This window comes from Halichoeres trimaculatus, unplaced genomic scaffold (assembly GCF_033239565.1).
Source record: "Halichoeres trimaculatus isolate MK-OKI-2021-1 unplaced genomic scaffold, fHalTri1.1 fHalTri1_scaffold_8, whole genome shotgun sequence".
NCBI lineage: Eukaryota > Metazoa > Chordata > Actinopteri > Labriformes > Labridae > Halichoeres > Halichoeres trimaculatus.
The window spans coordinates 5,064,305-5,087,062 of NW_027437186.1; the positions used below are offsets into that span (position 1 = coordinate 5,064,305).

The 22,758-nt window shown below is 41.2% G+C and overlaps 1 protein-coding gene across 1 annotated transcript in view; it reads left to right on the top strand.

Annotated features, from left to right (window-relative positions):
• The window catches only part of shtn1 (shootin 1), a 50,768-nt gene that overhangs the window by 21,592 nt on the left and 6,418 nt on the right, over positions 1–22,758 (top strand). The window contains exons 5-12 of the mRNA XM_074676136.1: positions 7,284–7,449; positions 11,259–11,356; positions 14,941–15,022; positions 15,115–15,209; positions 15,322–15,468; positions 18,501–18,654; positions 18,906–19,029; positions 19,165–19,247. Coding sequence (XP_074532237.1) covers positions 7,284–7,449; positions 11,259–11,356; positions 14,941–15,022; positions 15,115–15,209; positions 15,322–15,468; positions 18,501–18,654; positions 18,906–19,029; positions 19,165–19,247 — 949 coding nt within the window. The remainder of the gene's footprint in view (positions 1–7,283; positions 7,450–11,258; positions 11,357–14,940; positions 15,023–15,114; positions 15,210–15,321; positions 15,469–18,500; positions 18,655–18,905; positions 19,030–19,164; positions 19,248–22,758) is intronic.

Here is a 22,758-nt window from a genome sequence, read left to right on the forward strand (position 1 = left end):
TAAGTTACAGTCGGCTTTTAAACTGAGGTAATGTTATGCTCAGGGATGGTTACATTACACAATTTTCAGTACTTTTGTGTGTCTTTATGTGGTAGTAGATATTAATTTGTTTAATGATGAAATTTCAACATTTTTCAATTTAACATATTTTCTCAGTATATAAACTTGGCATGCTGTGTTTATGTCAAGCATGGAAAATCGCCTTCTCTCCCCTCACAGTCACAAGGACGTGTTTAGGTACTAAAATATGGTACCTTTTGATCTGATGCAAATCATTACCCGGCACTACAGACAAAATTCGGTGTGTACCAATAAAAGTACCTAATTTGGTACCCATTCCTGGTTATGCTTTCTGTTAGCAATCTGAAACGGTAGCCTGGACAATTCTCAAAGATTTAAATGAAACAAACATCATGTAATGTGTCAGTTCATGAACTTAGGAGGATCTAGTTTCATGTTTATCTTTGGGGAGAGATAATTTGGCTGTTGTTCTCTGTTTAAAGTCTCTAAGCTAAGCTAACCAGCTCTGTATTTGACAACTTTATGATTTCCAAATCTTCTCATTTAAGTTGTTGCCTAAAAACATGATGTTACATCTCAAAAGTTGTTAAGTACCACAGATGGACAGATTGATCAGGAAATGGTGGCATGTAATAAAGTCCTCCATTAAACACAGTCCTCCTGTCCTCTCAGGAGTAAAAACGCACAGTAGGTCTCCAGTCTGCAGTGAAGGTCTCTGTGATGTCACCCAGTTGTTTCTAATACAGAGTTTCCAAGCCCATGGATGACAGACGCCAGATTAAAAATTATAAACTCAACCTAGCTTTGTATGAGTTAGGACGAGGTAAAACAGCTGGTCTTTAGCCTCTTTGCAGGCAGCTACAGGACTCCCATCTGTCACAAGTCAGCCACGCCCTTACATGGTCAAAACTGGTCAGTTAAGAAACTTTGTCAGAAAAACTCACCCCTGTGTATTGTGCTGATGGAGAAATTAAATACAAAAACCTTTCTGACGAGCACAAAAGATGTTATACATTCAAAACAAGTTAAAATGAATGTCTATAAAGTATTTAGATACATAACAGAATAAAACAAAGTCATGTTTTTTTTTTCAAATCAATCAACATTACGACTATTTTAAGCAGAACACAGGAGGTTGAATGAGATTTAGGGAGTGACTTTTTTCCGTTTAAAAGAAAAATACATAAATAAATGAAGAGAATGTTGATTAACAAGAGACACCAAAACCCTTACCGGAGTCCAAGTCATTTGATTTTGAGTATCTGCTGATACCGAGTCCTGATCCAATACTTTGATTCTAATACATCGTGCTCCCAGCTTAAAGCTCCTGCCATGTTCTGCTCTACTTTACAGCATTCGTTCAATAATGTCACTGTTGTGATGTCATGCCCAACCCTATGCCCTGTTTCTGTGTGGAAGTGAGACATTCTGGCTGAGTACCACCCACAGACTGTCTAGAACATGGACAAAGAATCTGGGACGTCACCTGTCTGTTCCTAAAAAAGTGAAATGAAGCCAATCCACGGACACAGCCACATTAGCTATGACGCCAGCTGTGAGTTTTTCTTCCGATAGTGAAATCAGCGTTTTAGACCCAAGACATTTTTTTAACCAGGCTGTAAATATGTTTTTTAATGCCGATAAAGTGATACTCCAGGATGGAACAAGTTGGGTCCTATCACAAGGTTTAGGGCAGAAATTACCCCTACAGCAGTGTTTTTGTGCAGCAGAAGCCCAGGGCGCACGCACCAAACACCCCCTCCCTGCTCGTCAGACGCTTTCCTCTGCACTCAGACGGGGCCATATTTTACTTGACCAAAAACACAAATAAACGGACTCCCACCGAAAAAATCTGATATCAGTCTGCATTCACGCTTTATTTAGAGAATTTTCAGTGCGTTACTTTCACACAAAAACACCATTAAATAAGGCTCTAGTACTCATCGTGTTGCTTTGTCCTGGCAGACTACCTGCGTTTGTTTATATCTGGCATGCCGCGCGCGCGTACTGATACACTATACGGCAAGGATCTCGTAGCCAGCTGTGGCTCTGCAGCGGGGGTAGCGCTGTTTTGGGACATGATGAGAACTAGAGCCTTAATTAGCTGTGTTTTTGTGTGAAAGTAACGCGCTGAAAATTCTCTAAATAAAGCGTGAATGCAGACCGTTATCAGATTTTTTCGGTGGGAGGCTGTTTATTTGTGTTTTTGGTCAAGTAAAATATGGCCCCGTCTGAGTGCAGAGGAAACTGGCAGAGGAGCAGGGAGGGGGTGTTTGGTGTGTGCGCTCTGGGCTTCTGCTGCACAAAAACACTGCTGTAGGGGTAATTTCTGCCCTAAACCTTGTGATAGGACCCAACTTGTTCAATCCCGGAGCATCACTCTAAAGTCTGTTTTCATGGCTGGGTGTGTGCATGACTTCCAGTCTTTCTGCAGCCAGACTCAAGGGGATTCTGGATTAACAGCGACTTTTAGCACTTCCGCATAGGCTTCATTTTTACTGACTGGATGTTGCCCTTTGTTACCATATGTATCTGTATGTTTGTATGTAGATAGATAGATAGATAGATAGATAGATAGATAGATAGATAGATAGATAGATAGATAGATAGATAGATAGATAGATAGATAGATAGATAGATAAAACTGATCCTGATCAGGGTGTAATGTCCAATTACGAGTCTAACCACATGATCAGCCCCAATTTCCCATCACGTGATCTGTTCTCGACATCCCTAGTTTGTACCATGAGGTAGAAAATGTGACCTTTGGTGTGAAGTTTGTTTGTTTGGTTTTCACTCATGGCTTATGAGTGAAAAGCAGTTAGAGTGAAAATAAGAAACATCTCATGTTATAAACCAGTATGAAACATGCCTGTTTTCATGTCTAACAAAAAAAAGTGATTCTGTGCCCAATTCAATAAAATGAAAACAAACACACAGACTTTCTCTCAAATCAAAACACAGACAACTTACAGAGCCAGCAAAACATGTTGAGATTTCCCACTGAAGGGCTTACTTATGGATAAAAATGCGCAGGTTTTGATTTTTCAGGGCCCGCAAAGTGAATATTTAGCAACTGATGACACAGAATCAAAGCCGATGAATTGTCATTGCCTTGAAACGTGGGAGGGAGATTATTTTGTGTCACATTTCTTTTCCTGCTAACTTTTTTTTTTCACAAGAATTGGCCTCAGAAAATATAATGTATCAGGCTTCTGAACAGGGCGGCTAAGAGGCAGCAATAAACTCTCCTGCTCTTGGTCTGACAGCAGGAGTTAATCTATTTCTTCTTAAGAATATTCCGGCTAAAAGCTTGCTTTTGGGCAGTCTAAGTCACTTTTCTCTTTCCAGCTTTATTTGATGTATTTGGTCTCTTCTCCTCTCTTTTCCTGTCCTCCTCTCCTTGATATAAAGCATTATCTATAACCAGGCACTCCCTGTGTCTGCTTTGCTAGAATATCAGGCTGTATCAGCCCGCTCTGTGTAGGCAGAGAGACACGCAGGCTGAATCTGTGTACACATCCATATGTCAACCTGCGACTTATCTAAACGTGACTTCTGTCTGTTCATCAGCACATTTATAAGAGCCGGATCTTTTGGAAACAGTTGTCGACCTTTTAGTTTGAGGGTGTTAACAACAGGAGGTGGCACACTCAGACTGAGCTCTGTATTAATCTTTTCAAGCCTGATGTTGGTAATTTTGTGTAATATCTCAAGGCCGTTGTGAAAGAAGCAAAAGTTCTTGGCTCTTTCTTAGCTGTGGAATTAAAACACAGGTGTAGCCAATTTGAAACCAGTCATAACAGGATGGAGTCTGAATGTTTTTTTTGTTGATGTTTGATCGAAGGGGCAGAGACTTCGTAATGCTGACCTCTGCAGAGTGTTAGCCGGCTGCAACGCCAGCCTTGATTTATCTTAGTATGTCATTTTCTACGCACATCTCTCATGAATTGTAGATTATTGTCAGAAGAATTCGTGTTATGTGTTGTTGATTGCATTTCAGAAAAGAAGATGCAGTCTGAAGGGCATCATCAAAAGATGGAATTGCAGCAATCTGCTCCCACCAGGATGCCATTAATAAATGTTTCTTTTATGGCTCGCCTTGTCGAGTTTTCTTCTCTTCCTCCTCTATCCAGCCACTTTTCTTCCTTCAGGCGGCATAAAGAACGGTGCATAATTGGCATCCACCTCTTTCCCATAGGCTTCATTTATGTGTTACTTAGCGGCTGCTTCCTTAATTGATACACACATGATTGTCTAATGATTGAACTTTAAGAAACATATGGGCCATTGTGGTAGTTAACTGTGTGTGCATCATGCAGAGTTTCTAAGAAAAGCAACACAAAAGAAGATGCGGTAGGAGTCATAATCACACCGGGAAACATGATGCACAGAAATGCAAGATGCAAATACGCGTCACATCAGAAAACTGTGATTACATCTAAAAGGAGCGATACTCACTGCCTTTTTCCCTGTCCGCTTGTGCTTCTTTAATGATGTCGGCTTTTTTCACACCTTATCATTGCTTTTGCATGCGTCCTGCCATTATGACTGATTGCAGGGCCAAAGAAAAGAAGAAATCAACAACATCTCATCTGCCCGTCCGTCGCTCTGCTGTTTCTCCTTCCTGTTCTGTTCCTTTAATACAAAACGTGCTTGTCACTCCTCAGAGATTTGAAAAATGAAGGCAATATAAGATGTGGACTCTGTCATTTTTGTCGGATACATGTCATCTTTGAGGAAATGTGTGCTGAATATGCTATGAATCAACCATTCAGAGTTGTTTGTGTGTCTGCAGGTTTGAGATTTAAGTGTTATTGTTGTGGCTGTTGTTTACATAAATGTTGTAAATTAACTGGGAAATTATTTAAAATTCTTTGAGGTCTAAAATGCTCAGTGTTGGGTCTCTTCTGTGCCGCCCTGCTGTGTTTAACTTACAGACATTGTTTTGCCAGACAAGTCCAAAGTCAGACCAGAGAGCCGATCATGGCCTCAGGTCCATTTTCATACAGATCCCAGCTTTCATCTTACAATGTATTAATTATGTCACTGAAATCAGCCATGTTCTAAGTTTTGTGTACATTTTTATCAAAGTCTATCTGTAACGTCTCACTAAACTCTGTCTGGACTGTGCATAGGCTGCTTGAATAAAGCTAGAGCTCTGTGCATTCAGCAGAAACTCAACAACTCTTACAGCTGACGTCTGTAGACGAAAATTTGACAGGTAAAAAAATACATCAGGGGACACAGGACCAGGTATAGATACTGAATTAGGTACTTATATAGGTGCCAAGTGAATTCTGTCTGTTGTACTGAGTACCAATTCATGTAAAATCAAACCCATCCTTATGACTGTTAGGGAGTGGAGAGTAGGTGATTTTCCACTGAAGAATAAATATATTAAATTGAAAAAAAATGAGATTTTATCATTAAACAAATTAATTTTTATTACTACATAAACACACACAAAGGACCAAAAATTGCTACCATTGAGTACCAGGTACCGGGCATTGGTACCATATAGTTTTAAATGTGAAAGGTACCCTATACAAGATGATATTGAAGTCATGAAATGGAGAAGAAAGGACAAAAACTGGTCCATAAAAACTGTTGCAGAATGCAGGATCAGAAATATTTTGGTATAAAAACATTGTTTGCAAGTTAAATTAGCTAATTTCCACAAGCAGTCAGGTTCGCTACATATCAGCACCTTGCACATCTCACAGCATTTCACTAGAACCGGGACAGGTCCCCCAACTGCCAACCCGTACCGTCCCACATTTTGGTTCTCTTCTGTTTGGGTGCTAGACACACTGATCTGTAGGGATGTCCCGATATCACATTTTCACTTCTGATACGATACCAATACTGCAGCATTGAGTATTGGCCGATACCGATATTAATCCGATACGATATCAGCATTAAACATGCATACCTTTATTACTTCCTTTGTAGTATGTCTGTCATGTTAGAAAAGGCTTCATTAAGTGATATTATTCAAACAAAGAACAGTAGTCAGCAACAGCAGGTATAAGGAAAAACTGACCCATTTGTTTTTAACCAAGGGGTAACAGAAATTTTAACATTAAACAGAAGAATATACAAGTAATTGAATAAAATAAAGAATAAATAAGAAGACCCATAAAATAACCTAAATAAATCAAATAAAAACAGCAGGAGCGGAGTCTAGAATGGACTGCTTATTCCGGAGATTTTAGATGCATTCCGATATAATCAGATATTTGTTTTTTTGCTGATATCGGACCGATATCCAATATCAATATCGGACTGGGACACTTCTACTGATCTGACCCCAGAACATTAAGCTCGAAATACTGCAGTTTGTTGATTGGTTGGAAGAATCTTCACTTCCCGTGCAATAGCGGTAATAAAGAACAACATATGACCCTGCCATGTTTGTAGCTCCATCTGACTTTGTGAAGATAACTTCCTTTTGTTTGGAACATGGCGTCACCAAACAGCGTAAAACTGTTGTCAAAACAAAACTGTGCACTTTTCTTCTTCCAATGGATTTATGAGCAGGGTACACTGTGTGCCGCCATGGTATTTTACAGCTGACATGATTATCCCACCAGCCTACACGCCGCTACCACAGAGGAAACTCAAACAGGCTTTACTGATCCGACCCATACCAAACTGTACTGATCCATACTGGACAGCTTGGTGGAAACAGGACTATAGTCTAGATATGAAAGAAAAAATCCAGATCCTGATCCTGTCCTTAAAAGAATAATATTTATCTGATATGTTAATTATTATTTTTTTTTTAAATGTAAATGTAAATGTCCATTAATATGCATTGTCCCTGTAAATCAAATAAATTAAATTGAATATATTTTTTTAATTTTGTGAATGCATGTATATTCTTCTTCGGGTTACTCCATGTTGATTTGATTGTATTAATTTTATTCTATTGTTAAATTTAGTTAACTGTACTGTATTTACTGTACTTTTCACTTTTACTCGCTTGTTTGCTGAAATGTAAGAATCCCCCTCTGTGGATCAATTAAGTCTTATCTAGTCTTATCTTACTAGTCTTAATGAAGTCTGTGAGGAGTACCTGTTTCAGTGTTGTCAGATTAAATATCATGATCCACAGTGTCCAAAGCCAGGAACATTGTCCTTTACTGCATCTCCTTTATACTGTGACATAACTCCAGTTTGCTTTGGTTGTGTGTGACTGTTTTTTCATTTTCACATAAAAGAAATGTTTCCTTTTTCTTTTTAACACCTTCCTGCAGCTGAACCGTCAGAACCGCTCCCTGAAGAGGAAAAGCATGATGCTGTTGTCCCACCTAAGCCCAGAGACCCTCACTAAGATCAGCCTGGAGGATGAAGACGAGAGTGAAGAGCTTCTTGGATCCAGAGAGGTCTGCCTCTCCCCCGAGTGCCAGACCACCATCATAGGTAAGACCTCACTTTGGCTCTGATTTACAGTGGGAGAAATAAGTATTGAACGTGTCAACTTTTTTCTCATTACATTTATTTCCAAGGCTGCAATTCAAATGACATTTCTACCAGGCATTGGTATTAACTCAAATAATCCACACATGAAAATAAATCACAACGTTCAGGTCCATTAATAATGATTATGTGGAATTAAGTACAATAACACAGGAAAAAAGTATTTAACACACCATGGCAAGGCTGTATACTTTGGCAAGGGAAGGCACCATACCACCTGAAATCTGTCAGTAATTATTACTTGAACTTCCAATTAGTGCAAACCAACACCAGCTGGGCTAGAGCAAATTGATGGTCCTATAAAAAAGGTTGTTTTTTCACCAAGCAGTTAAATACCACACACCTCATGATGGGTAAAGGCAAAGAGCTCTCTGAAGACATTCACAACCTGATTGTTGCTCAGCATCAGAATGGAACTGGTTACAGACTTATATCAAAGCACCTGAATATTCCAGTCAGTACCATTGGGGCCATTATTAACAAGTGGAAGAAGCACCACCTTACCATCAACAGCCACGCACAGGAGCTCCTTGCAAGATTTCTGACTAGAGAGTCAGAAAGATAGTCAGAAGAGTACTCAACGAGCCAAGGACCACCCTGAAAGTGCTCCAGAAAGACTTGGAGGCAGCAGGTACAATTGTTACAGAGAAAACAATAGGCAATGCACTCCACCGCCATGGCCTCAAGGACACTCAGCCTGCAAGACTCCATTCCTCAAGAAAAGACATGTTGAAGCTGGTTTAAAGTTTGCTAAACAACATCTTGACAAGTCTGTAGAATACTGGGAGAATGTTGTCTGGTCAGATGAGACCAAAACTGAACTTTTCGGCTGTCATACTACATACCATGTTTGGAGGAGAAGTGGCACTGAACATCACCCAAAAAACACTACACCAACAGTGAAGTTTGGAGGTGGAAGCATCATGGCATGGGGTTGTTCCTCATCTCATGGTGTTGGAAAACTTCATATAAATGATGTAGCAATGAATGGAGCCATGTATGGGGAAATTCTTGATATGAATCTGCTGCCATCCACCAGGATGATGAAGATGAGACGTGGCTGGACCTTCCAGCAGGACAACAATCCAAAGCACACGGCAAAGTTGACTCTCAAATGGTTTGAAAAAAGAAAATCAATCTGTTAGAATGGCCTAGTCAATCACCTGACTTAAATCCAATTGAGCATTTGTGAAAAGAACTAAAGAAAAGGGTTCACCAGAGGGCACCAAAGAATATTCAAGATTTAAAGACAATCTGTGCAGAGGAATGAGCCAAAATCACACCTGAGCAGTGTGGGCCATTAGTTCAAACATACAAGAAGCTTCTGGAAGCTGTCATTGCAAACAAAGGCTTCTCCACTAACTATTAGATGAGTCTCAGTTAGTGTGTTCAATACTTTTTTCCTGTGTTATCACACTTCATTCCATATAATCATTATTTATGGACCTGAACGTTGTGATTTCTTTTCATGTGTGGATTTTTTGAGTTAATATCAATGTCTGGTAGAAAGTTTGTTTGAATTGCATCTTTGGACACAAATGTGATGAGAAAAAAGTTGACGAGTTCAGTACTTATTTCCCCCACTGTACATCTTTATGGGGCTGCAAGCTGGTGAAGTGGGCGGAAGCCAGAGAGCAAATGTGCATTCACAGGAGGAGCCTGCAAATTTGTGTTATGAAGTTCTTGTTCAATAAATCTAACCACAGTCTCCTTTCTCCTCTCTCCTCTCTCCTCTGTGGCACTGGAAGTACTTTCTGAGCTGTCGTAGTGTACTGAGAGATAGGAAACTGATGTGTATACTGCCCCTGAATGTAGTATGTAGTAGGCACTGCACACGACCTACTGCTTTTGCAAGTAGTTGTAGTATGTTCTCTTCTGTTGGGTCTGTTTTGTAGTATACGACTATGGTTTTCAGTTTCAGAAAGCGAAGCTACAGCTGATGGATTTTATTTTACCTTTATTAAAGATGTACAGAACAATCTGTTAGATCCTGAGATCTTTGGTATTTTGTTCTTCATCATATCACAGCGGAATCATCATGCTTGATTTTTAATCTTTGATTTTGAAAAAGTGAATTAATGTTTAATGAATTTGTAGAAGTAAACACCTGTTTCATGTATAGAAGAAACAAGATTTACTTGCGTTTCTTTCTCATAACTTCACTTCTATCTCGAGGACCGTCTAGCGTTAGTGTTGTTGTATTGTAGTTGTAATGTTGACTCATTCCAGTAGATGGCGGTAATTCACTAAAGCACGCCATCCGCATAGACAAACAGTATCAGCGCCATGCATTGTGGGAAACAGTATGTCGGGTAGACTGGTTCGTTGCATACTGAGAAATTTGCCTGGATCAGATGGAAATCCGGGGACTTTTCTTATACTGCAGATTTAGCAAGTTTTTGCATACTGACTACTACAGACTGAATATCAACCAAAATAGTGGGCACTGCTTGTGTAGAAGGCAGTTTGGAAAACAGCCACCCATTGTTGCACAGCAGCAGGGGATGAGGCTTATGAAGCGCTGTGAGTGGGGCCTTAAAGAGGCAGTAGCTGAAACGAGGCAGTTTAAACAGAGGCTGAAATAAATAAAGAATGTCTGCAAAATGACTTACAGTGCTTACAGGGGAACAAAATAAAAACTGAAAATTACCACGACAACCCCCCTTTAAGAATATTTGGTGGAAAAATGAAGGAGTATATAAACTGCTAAAGTTGCACAGCGTTCTGAGTGTTTAACTGTCAAAAGTACAGCACTAAGGAATGATTTTGCTTCTCATCCAGCAGTCTCTCAGAAATGTCAGAGTCAGTTCTTTAGTAATTACACCTCAGCTGATAATGGATCCATGCTCCCTCATCATGTTGTTCAAGGCTGTTGGCATTAAAAGAGGGAGATAATCATGTCATTTACAAATGATATACTATAACTGTAGAAGATGACAGAACACACAGCCAGTTGACTTGCTCAAAGATTGTGGGCTGATTATGAAGAACAGTCATAATTGTATGTTAATGGACAGCTAGTCAGAGCTCCTGGTGTCAGGAACACATGGGATACTCTGACTTTATATGTTTTCACTCCGAGCATATGACGCTTTAGCCTGAATACATTTACAAAAAGTCAACGAAGGTGGTGTTATTGTTCAAACTCTATCCGTTCTTCGTTTTTGAAGCATTAGATGTGAGGGTTTGATCCATCAGAATACTTTTACTTAACAAAGGGTTTTCTGTCTCTACTCAAAAACAATTTCTCATGTCAGCGACCTTTTTCTGCTTAAGTACCCTCCTAAATGTCTCTGCCTGGTCCTGCTGTGAGCTGCTTTTTATTAACACATTTAATCTCTGAGTAATTTCAAAAATTTACAACAAAGCTTTTCTCTTTTTTTTTTTTAAAGATTTCCTGGGCACAGGAACTCCTGAGTTTTATGTACTTAACAGAGCAAAAAACAATATTGTACTGGTACAGGGTTTCTTTCCCTACATCACTCAGCTCAGAGGAAAGCTGGAAGTGTAAACGTTCTTTTACTTTGCTGCTAACATGTTGAATAACCAGAGTCTCACATACCCCTGATCTTATTCTTCACCTTTAAGTGCTGTGAGCTGATCTCTGTATTTTCTACCTTTCCAAGTCTTCTCTCATTGACTTAGCTTGTTTTTTATTCTATAGATTCATCTTTTGTAAGAATTAACCATAATGAAATAAGGTTTAACGGGACGTTTGCTTGAGTTTAACACAGCTTTGTTTTCTGTGTCAGAGCTTCAGAGTAAGCTGGAGGTCAAACTGAGGGAGAAAAACGAAGCAGTCTCTGATCTTGAGGCAGTAAGAGAGGAACTCCGGGGAATCAGAGAGGAGGTACTTTTATTTTTTTTCATTTTTTCTGAATCAGAAAATCTTCATTTTTCCCTGAGGGGCAATTATGAGGGTGGAGAGGAGCACATTACAACAGAGCCAAAGAAGAAGATACACTAAGGTGGGAGAGCAAAAGCAGAGTGTGCAATTGCAGGTCTGCTGCTGGTAACAGTGTGAGTAGCTGCTGCAGAGGTAACAAGGCAAAGTGTCTATATGAGTGTCAAGATGTATCATTAATATATATGATTTGTATGAAAAATTTTGGAGTAGGAGCTTATGTATAGAAATATATAATGTGTTGCATAGATCAAATTAAAAACGGAGGAATGAGTTGCAAATCTAACAGCAGCATTGCACATAAAGCATTACTGCACAGATTTAAAATCTTAAAGTTATTGTAACCCCTGAGAGTTCAAGAGAAGAATCTCACTGGGAAGAAAAGTGTCTCTTCTTCTCTGAGTCTTACAGGCCAGACAGGGAAGCCTGTAACCAGATGGAAGCCACTATATGCTAAGGAACAGTTTGTGTGTTAAATCACTCCATAAGTTTACATGCAGCTTAGGAAATCTGAATATGACCTTAGTCAGCACGAGATCAGGCTACTAAGACCTTGAATCCTAAACCCTGAGGCCTTTAACATGAAGGCCTTAGACTCTATGGGCTCAAATTTCGTAGACCAGGTGCACCTGCCCTGTGCTGGCCTTCGCCGCACGGACAGGGTGTGACCAGCGCACTTTGCAAGTTTCCTGCAGTGCCAAGAGAGGCGCAGTCCAGGCGCAGAGGAGCGCAGAGGAGCGCGTCCACGCCTCCCTCAGCGCAAATGGCAGAGAAGGAGGAGAAAAGCCGTGAGTGGGTTTAACACAACTGAGCGCTGTTTTCACCAATCAAATGAGCGCCTCTCCTTGCCTTTAAATGAGCTGCAGCCGAGGCAGCGTCCGATTGGTCTGAGTGATCCCCAGCACTGCGGAAACAGTGTGCTGGAAAAACCCAGTAGCGGAGACAGTCAGAGCCGCTGTCCCTGCAGCAGGAGAATGGACAGCGGGGCACATCGGGGGACACGAAGCGTATCACCATGTGGGCCAGCTCCTAGGACAGATGTAATCTGTTCCTTTTTCATTATTAGGAGTACAAAATGAAGAGACAGTTACACAGCTGGCTTATCCATTCAGAATAATTTTGATCCACCTGCACTCCTGGTTTGTCATCGCCAAATAGCAGAACCTTTGGTGATATACTGTATACTCTCCCGGTGTCTCCGCCTCATCCTCCTTACAATAATGTACTCCACCTTTTTAGATCACGCTAAAAATAAAGACTAAAACAGAGAAATATGGGAAATCACGGGTAAATCCTGAGTGACATACATTTATTTTGTCTCTTTTTTCTTTGTCTTTTCTCTCCCTCTTTTCTTTGAATTAAATGAAATGAGAGAACCAGATATATACTCAGTATCAGATGTTAAGGCTGTTTATTGTTTAATTGTAAGATGTGCATCAAACTTCCAGCTGTCGTCAGGTTAACTTTCCATTATGACAAACGGCTTTAATCTGACATCAGATGTGACGGGACAGTTAATATAGATACAAATGTATATGCTGGTTCAGACAGTTACATTAAATAGTGATTGCTGTGATTGTTTATTGCATTAAAATGTGCCTGACACTCTGGAAACCTGCCTCTGAGGCTTTGTTGACATGTGCGCACATGTGCGCCTGTCACCAAATTACAGCTGCGTGGGGTGCGCTCTACTTTGCGCTGAGGATAGACCAGGTTGGAGCTGGTGAGCTTTGGCACGAAATTGTCACTGCGCCAACATGAATATGCCGACACCTCCCCCTGGTGTGCCGTCAACTCCCCCTGGCGCGAAGTCACACCCGTCTCTGTGCAGACGGTCTACCAAATTGTCAAATTGGCAGTGCACGGCAGTGCACGGCAGTGCACGGCAGTGCGCTGCACAAAATTAGCACTGTGCAGGTGCACCAGGCTTGTGCCCCCTGCGCTGCATTACGAAATTAGAGCCCTATATCTTAAGGCTTTAAAACCTACAACTATATGCCTCTTACCTGAAGGCCTTAAACCCTAGACCTAAAGGCCTTCAACCTTAGAGCTGAATGCTTTTAACTCTAAACTTTAAGGCCTTTAACCTCAAAGCTTTGAACTCTAAACCCTTAAGCTTTGAAATCACTTAAGGCCTTTAACCTTAAGGCCTTAAACTCTGTATCTTGAGGCTTTAAAACCTACTTCTTAATGACTCTTATCTTAAAATCTTTAAACTTTAGGGACTTTAACCTTATGGGGAAAATAAAGCTGGACTCAGATATTACTTCAGCATGCAGATAAAACAGGATTAGTAACACTCTCTTATTTTGGAGGATGTCATCAGTAGCACATTTAATAAGATTTATTTAGATCTCAACTTTAATGTCCTCAAAAAAAAGAAAATTCTGGTTGGTTCCAGGAACTACTACTCAATGGACTGAACAGTTTCTGTGGCCCACTGTCAGTGTTTTTGGTGCAGCCTAAAGGTTATATAAATCAGGCCAGTGATGTATTGAGAGGCTGTAAAAGTTAAAATGTGACACAATCAGAGCTGAAATGGGCAGTTAAGCTGCGTTTCCACCAAGCAGTCCGGGTCGGTTCAGTACGGTTTGGGACGGTTTGGGACAGTTAAGTCTGATCCCGTTTGCGTTTCCACAGCAAACTGTGTCCTCTCATGGTGGGCGGCGTGTAAGCCCGATGCAGAAAGCCGCAGGTAAACAATAGCGTGACGCCGTAGCAGCTTACCCCGCTAGTAAATCCAACAAAGAAGAAACGCGACACAGTAAACAAAGAGCACGGATGGAAGATGTGCAGCATTTCGTCCTCTCTGTGATTTTCATGTAACTCTCCTTTACAAAGTGCAATCAAGCTTCGTTTCAGAGAAGTCTGTGTGCTGCCAGGAGAAATGCAGCCGCTGTCGGGGTAAGTGACGATTCTTTTGACCAATCAACGGTCTGCAGTGTGTTGCTCCACCTCCCGAGAGCGGATCGGTTCAGTCTGGCACCCATACGAAAGGGTCCCAAAAAAGTGGGACGGCTCGTCTCGGTTTTTAGGGATCCGTCCCGGGATGAGTCAGTGGAAACGCCGCTAAAAGCGCACCGTACCGAGACGAACCGACCCGGACTGCTTGGTGGAAACGCGGCTTTAGACAGAGAGGAGGGTTGTACACCAAAGATAATGCCACAGAGGAAGATAGACAGGCTGACGTAATGTAGAACATGTATAGTTAGCCTGTTAGCCTGTTAGCACAGAGATTCTTCTTCTTCTGTTTTTAATTTTTGTACTGCAGATGAACTCATTTAAATAAAAGTTAAATAAAAGCTCTGTGGTTGCTCGAACAACCAGAAACATTAAGCATCGCAGGCCCTACCCATTAAAGTTCCTGGACCTTTTCTGAAGTACTAACCCCAAAACACAGACTTTTCTAAGGAGACTTTAATGATCCAACTGTCCTCTAAATTTAGACCCTGGTTCCTGATGTGGAAAATGACTTCTTTCTGTCTTTGTTTTGTTTTTGTATTGTTGTGTTTTGTCCCTCATGTTTGCAGCTGCTGAAGGAGAAACATGATAACACGGTGTTAATTGCTGAGACGCTGCGACTGAAGAAGCTCCTGGGCAAATATAACAGAGGTATGACAGAGTGGCGTTTTAACTGTGGGCATTATTTTTATCCTCTGTGCTCGTACAAGGCATAATCAACAAAGTGTGGAAACCTCTTCCAGTGTCTCAGTTTGCTGTTGAAGAATTTGAGGCCTTACAGGAAACTCTGAGCCTGGAGCGCGACCTGAGGGCTGAGGCAGAGAAGTTTGCCAGAGAGGTCATTTTTAATCCCACCCCCCACCTCACTCTTTAATGTGTGTTTTAATCCCACTCTGTGTCGTGTGGGGGATTGTTCATCTCCTCTCATTCTCCTGTGATGCTGTCTTCAGATGGTGGTGGAGCAGAAGCAGCTGAAGAGACAGAGTCAGATCCTGATGCAGAGCTCCTCCCCCAGTCAAGCACTACAGGACGCTCTCAGCCAGGTCACCAGACTGACCAAAGACCTGGAGTCTCAGAGGCTGGAGCATGAGAATCAGGTCTCCTTTAAAACTCTAACATCACTCCTCTAGCAGGGCTTATTTGTCTCCTGCCAGGACTAGATAGACATTGGTATTCAAGCCACACTCTGAGATGTTTATCCTCTGAAACATTACTTAATCACATTTGTTATTTCTTCCTATTTGTTTATATCATTCTCAAAGTGCAGTTCTACTAAAAGAAAGCTCAGAATAATGCCCATCATACTCTCTGCTCCAGCAGTAAACGCTTAATGAGCTCTAATCCCTTTACTCAGTGTAGTTTTCTTCTATAAAACACAGTGAGACGTTGTAATTAATGTTATCACTCAGAGGTAAAAGAACAGCTTGTTATCACAATCTGAGCACATTATCTGGAATAAGTCGCTTATAGTCTCTATAAAAGAAATGTGTCAGCAACAAAATCAGTTATTTCTCAATGTATTTGTGTTTCTGTTTGTTTGTTTTTTTCTCTGCTGTAAATGTTTTCTTGGCTTAATTTGGTTTGTCAGAAAAGCCCCGTTTCCACCAAGCGGTCCAGTATGGATCAGTACGGTTGGATCTAGGCCTGTCACAACAAATTTTGCTAGACGATAATTTTCCAAAATATTATTGCCGTTAAACGATATTATTGTCAATATTATTTTGATTTTTTTCCATTTTTTCATTGATGTAATTATGATAAATGGGATAATAAAGTGAGTACACCATATCAAAAGCAAGAAACTTTAATTTCTTAAGAGTATTTAACTGTAATTAAAAGGTCAGGATCTTTTAAATAAAATAAATTAAACAAAAAATATAATAAATTTAACAAACAAGAAAGAGAAAAAAATACAATGAAAATGAAATGGACTCTATTTCAGAAAAAAATACATGTCAATGAAAATAATTAATTCTAATCAAAAACAATATAACATAGACCCTGTCTCTAAAGAAAAAACGAAACTCCCCCCCCAAAAAAACAACAATAAAAACTATAGCCCAAATAAAAGGGAGTTTATACAGTTCCTGAATTGTTTGTAACATGTACTTTTTCCCAGTCAATCCGTACTGTCTGTCAAACATTTTTAACATTTCTGGCTTTCAACCGTATTGAAGGGCTGCATTTCTTTGGCAATGTAGCTGTCTTTGAGCGCCCACCATTTGGCGCTTTTATTTCTATTTACTTTGCAGACCAAAAGCCTCAGTAAGAGCGGATTGTCAAAGAACAAGGCTCCACTGCACCTCCCCTTTTTCTTCTTCGTTGCCACTATTTTCAAATAAATGCGACATATCAGCTCGTTGGTGTTCATGAGCTCACACTTTGTTCATTCTGATAAAAAACAAAATATTCCCACACTGGGACTGTGGCAGGCGGCTTAAGAACCATATCTTTCGTGCCATCACTCATATTAGCGTGTGTTTCCTCCTTACCCCTCAGGACGCTCGCTTCAGCTCTCTCCGTGTGTACGCGCGAGCAGCCCCGTCTTCACCCCTAAGATTGCATTTTTGACAGATGCTCACTCCGCTATAAATCCACTATAGAACCTATGCACCCCAATGTTAGGAAAGATATACGTAGTGAGCCCTCTTCTCATTCAGCCTCTTTGGTTGAAAGAGAGGAGGAAAACAAACATGCATGCACATGTCAGTTTATCGAGGCTGGCAAACTTACCGAGGACGTTTTTATTTATCGTTCAGTTAATTGATTTATTGATTATCGTGACAGGCCTAGTTGGATCAGTCTGATCCTGTTTGTGTTTCCACAGCCAACCGTGCCCTTCTTGATAGGCGGCTTGTAAGCTGGATGCTAATAGCTGCCTCAGCTACGTAACAGAGTGACGGCATAGCAGCACATCACAGTGTACCCTGCTAATAAATCCAACAAAGAAGGAAAATGTGACCCCCACTTCACGCTGTTTATTGACGCCATGCCTTGAGATTTTATTATTACCCAATTTTTTACCACATAAACACACAAAAGTACCGAAAAATTGTTACCGTTGAGTACCGATACTGATTGCTAGGTACCGGCACCGGTACCGTATTGGTTTCAAATGTGAAAAGTACCCATCCCTAGTTAACAGAAGATCTACTCTCCAAAACAAATGCACACTTTGACATGAGTCATGTCTTAACCACAGTGGGTGATGGTGCTCATATTCCTGAAAAACACCAGTTTACAGCCACAGGTGCCTCTGCAGTCAACGCAAAATAGATAGTCTTCACAGAGCCTTTAAGTGAAACCCTCGTGTTTCTCCTTCAGTCTTTGTTAAAATGACCAACAGAGGCAGCTGAGCATTCAAGGTCAAAGAAGGATGGATAGAGCAAAGTAGTACAGTGACAGGTTTCTTACCTTTGCTCACCTTAGGCATAAATGATAAAGAAAAATACAACATAATGTATGTTAACTCTTTTTGACTCTACACCTGCAAAGATTCTTCATATGTATTGAGGAAGAATTATTTATTTGCCTAATTACAAGAGGAGGGGCTGCATGTCGATAATCACAAGTCATGCCAGTGAGACCTCGGGCTCTGACCTCTCAGTTTCATAATTAAAAGCTGCAGAGCTGCCTCCAGCTCCCTCCCACCTTCTCCGGCTCTGATGGAAAACAATTAAAGCTGAGTGGGATCAGTGATCTCTGCTGGTGCTGGGGTGGAGGTGAGCCATACCCCTCATTTTAGGCACAATTAAAACACTGGTTAAGGAACGAGGTTGGGGAGCAGATGACTGAATGTCGACTGGCTGCTACCCAGCACTGCTCATCAGAAATCACCGCAGCGGGAGCTGCAGCCAACAACCTGCTGCAGAGCTGCTGTTTTTTTCACGAGGGAATAGACCACATAGAAATATGTCATTGTGAGAAGAACATGTTTACATTTCTTGCACAGGGGGAGGAAACGTCTTTTTATTGGACGACACACAAAGAAACAGATGTAAACAGCTACCAGTTCACTCATGCTTACGCATCACTGTTGAAGCTAACGGTGACCTTGCTCAGACTCCTCACAGTACAGGCCTGTTTTGGTCACATCAGTGTTAAAGATAAGATGTTTATACATCCTCAGGTGAAGCAGATGGAGGACAAGCTGAGGAGCTCTGAGGCTCAGAAGGAGCTGGCAGCACTTCGGCGTAAACTGGAGCTTATGGAAGAGGAGAAGACGGAGTGTCGAGAGAAATGCTCCAAGGCTGAAGTGGAGGTCAAAGATCTGCGTTTTACAGGTAAAGAAAGGGCTCTCTGTGGGCTCTTCTGTTCACTGTTTACTCCAACAAACCAACAAGAATCATCACCATCTGCTCTGAAGTGTGACCCTGAGATTCTCTTTAAGTCTTTTGTGGCGTTAGCCATTCTTAGAGTCCGGACCATGATAGTCCCCCTCCCTCTTCTTTGTGAAGCGTCTTAAGACAACATCTATTGTGTTCTGAAGCTGCACAGATAAACAAGCTATCCCATTGTTTGTGTCATTGGCCAGTTGAGGAGCTCCAGAAGAAACTACAGGCAGCTACCAACCCGCCCCCGGCTCCAGCTCCTCCACCTCCACCTCCACCACCACCTCCTCCTCCAGCCCCAACCCTGTTGGCCTCCAGCCCTCTCAGGTTAGATTAATTTCAGTAAACTGGCATGCAAATAAGAGCTGCATAACAGTTTTAAATTAGACGCACAGTGCTGGCACATGGTCCTGAGAAATGTTAATGATTACCTGTGGATACGACTTGGTTGTTCTCCTGCAGCTCCTTGTTGTCACTGATCCGAAAGAGGAAAGATGCTGACACTGACATCCCCATGGTGGTCAAGGACTCTGTGGAGACAAAAGGTACAAAACAAACAAAACAAACAAAAATAAATATCAGTAGCTACAAATAAAGCTACAAATAGAGGGGAGCCATGAAGAGGGGCTGGGTGAAAATGAACACATTTAGTCCCTCACAGCTCTTCTCAAAGTTTTTGCCAAAGTCAGTCAGGTTTCTGTTCTTTGTATCGAGGGAAATCAAGCATTCTTCATCTTTCCTCTGGTTGCTGGCTCAAATGGCAAACTAAAGGCCAGCAGGGACCACTCCACCTAACCCTAACCAAACAACCAGTTGAGTGACCACTGACCAGCCTGCTCCAGAAAAAGTCCACACCAAGCCTGTTTTCTCTGTGATGTTGGAGTGAACACCAAGATTTCCAAAACAAGAGCATCCTTTGGATAGCTATGACTTGTTTAAATGAAATGTCATCGAGCAGGAGACTAAACCATATGATCATTTCTCCTCCCAACTCGATTGTGAAGCCTGAATAGACCGCCAGCGCCGGGTCAGGGAACTGCATCCTCCAACCTGCCCCTCCTGAGCTGTCAGGGGGAGTTTCTGTGGATCAAGTTGCAGCCACAACCCCTGACATGAGCTGACACCCTCAGCATTTCCATCAGCTTGTAAAGACTTTGATGGACTTAAAAATGGGAAGTGAGCTCAAAGTGGTCTTAAAAATGACTGCAAGGATACCCTGACACCCTTTAAAGTGATACTCCGGGATGGGTCCTATCACAAGGTTTAGGGCAGAAATTACCGCTACAGCAGTGTTTTTGTGCAGCAGAAGCCCAGCGTGCACGCACCAAACACTCCCTCCCTGCTCCTCGGTTTCCTCTGCACTCAGACCGGCCATATTTTACTTGACCAAAAACACAAATAAATGGACTCCCACCAAAAAAATCTGATATCTGTCTGCATTCACGCTTTATTTAGAGAATTTTCAGTTCGTTACTTTCACACAAAAACACCACTAAATAAGGCTCTAGTTCTCATCGTGTCATAAAACGGCGCTACCTCCGCTGCAGAGCCACAGCTGGCTACGCTTAGTGTATCAGTCCGCGCCTGCAGCGTGCCAGATATAAACAAACGCAGGTAGTCTGCCAGGACCAAGAGACACGATGTCCGATGTCAGCTCCGTCAGCCACGTCTGTGAACAGCACGATGCCACTCTGCCCTCCGGCAGCCCCTCTGCCGCTGGGCTAGCACGGCTAGCTCGTCCATCCCACCGCAGATAGATCCCACCTTCCCAACAATGATGGATGGAAGGACAGGTCCACGTCGTCACCTCCCAGCTCACACCTGAGAACCAGCACATCGTCCTCACCTCCTCCTCCTCACCTTGAGGGAAATCATCAAGCCCTACACTAGTTAGCATTGACATGCTACAGGCTGCTAACAGCTAATTTCACATGTAAACAATGCAGCCATGGTTACATGTAGGATCTCCAGACAAACACAGGTGAAAAAGTGGTAAAAATATCGCTGAAGCCACAAAAAGTTTGGTGTCCGTGACCGTCAATGAACCATACAAAGTAATGATCCACTCCAAATACAAAGATGACGAAAAAGAGATGAAAAAAATTACAAGAAACGAACAAAGAAGAGAGAGCTGCTGCAACAGACAGCTACTTGGGCAGCACCTAGCAACAAAATTTTACTATTAATTTTACTGGATGTACGTTTTACTTTATTTTTATTATTATTGTTATCATTATTTTCTTTATTGATAGAGAATAGAACCACAATGTACATGCAAGAGTGGAGTAACAATGTGTGTTTTCAACACTTGAACAAGCACCAGGGGATATCTAAGATCCAGCAAAAAAGTATAAAATCTAGGCTGTTATAGTTTTAAATGTTTTTTTTTTTAGTTCTGAGTTGATAGAATGGATTGATTAAAATCCCTTTAAAATAGTTTTAAAAACCATCACGTTTTTTTTTTCCGGAGAATTTACATTTATGAACAAAAAATTTCTCCATCATGAGAATACATTTTTTTTCCTCAGTATATTATTTAAAAAGAGCCCAAACAGCACATTTTCCTCAGTAAAACAAAATCTTAAGTGTTTTAGAAATACGATCACATAGTTTTGCCAGAAATCCTTTCACAACTCGATAAAACAGGACCCCTTCTGGAGTCCATCATCTTTGGTGTTCATGCTCAATGAATCCTAGGATTGCTGAGGCTAAGGTTTCACTAAATCCATACTTTGCGTTACCCAAAAAAGAGGCTGGATTTGTCGGCCTCATCGGCTGCATTTTGGAGGAGCCTTTGAAATGGGACAGCCTCAAACGTACCACTTTGACATAATTAATCTTCAAATTCAGCCTCTGCACGCTGCAGCCTCTAGATTGGGACACATCTTATATCAGCGGTTCACACGTGTCACCATCTGAAAAACCGTCTTTCCAACAGTATAAGATTTAATGACATAAAGCATTGTTACTGCTAAGAATCATACATTTCAATACTTTCTGCACTGTTTATATTTCAGATTGTTAAAATAGCAGCAGAGTCACGTCAGGCTATCCTTAATGAAAAGACGAGGAGATTTTAAAAGAGGATTTTACTGCTTGTTACAGTTTAAATTGAGATTACTCGCTTTGGTATGCAACTATTCCACTTCATTTAGTGAATATATTATATTTATCGTTTCTAGGTATGAGTAGAGCTTTATTTCTGTCCACATTCTGTAACTCATGCTCTCTTAATTCAGACATTCTCTTCCTTTTTTCGCAGTTTCATGTTTGTTCCTTTTAAGTTTCCTTCAACCAACGCTGTAATTCCTCTCATTTCACCGTCAGCCTCTTAATTCAGTCTGTGCCTGGTGCGTTGGATCCTTTTTTTTCTCGTTTTTGGCAAATGGAAGCTGCTTTTGTGTGAGAGGAGAAGTGCTGATGCTGGTGGGGCATTAGAAATTAAAACTCAGCCCTCCATCATGGGCCGTCAGGGCAGAATGGTTAATTCTTCACTTTGTTCAAACAAACAGGAAGCCTTGACTCGTCGGAGCAAGGTGGAGCGTCCACCTTTGTTGACTGAACAGGCGACGGTGTGTCCTCATTTGTTCGGTCATTTTTGAGCGTGTGAGGCCTGAATTGAGCACTGTGCCGAGGAATGTGTTGGATTAACTAAAAATGCTGCCCAAGGATCTGTGCCTCTGACACGGGAACAATGGTTGTCTGGTAGTCCTGTGACACTTTAAGAAATTTTACTCACAATACATTGGCTCCCAATGCTATTAAATGTCCTATGTTAGAAAATTGGACGTCCATATTTAATTCAGCTTTACAATAGAGTTAGATTTTTTGGTTTCTGTCTTTTGTCTGCTCTTATCCCCACTGAAACCTTTGGATTCAATACAGATGAATACATTCAGTGTTTTCACACAAAGAGGACAAATTATCACAGAAAAGCTTTGGTCACCTGGTGCCTTTTTAATCTTTGAAGTCTGAAAAGATAGTAAAATTTATTTAGCCTTGATAAAGATCATTTCATATTTCTTTTTTTTTTGAGCATGTTTTCTAAATATAAGG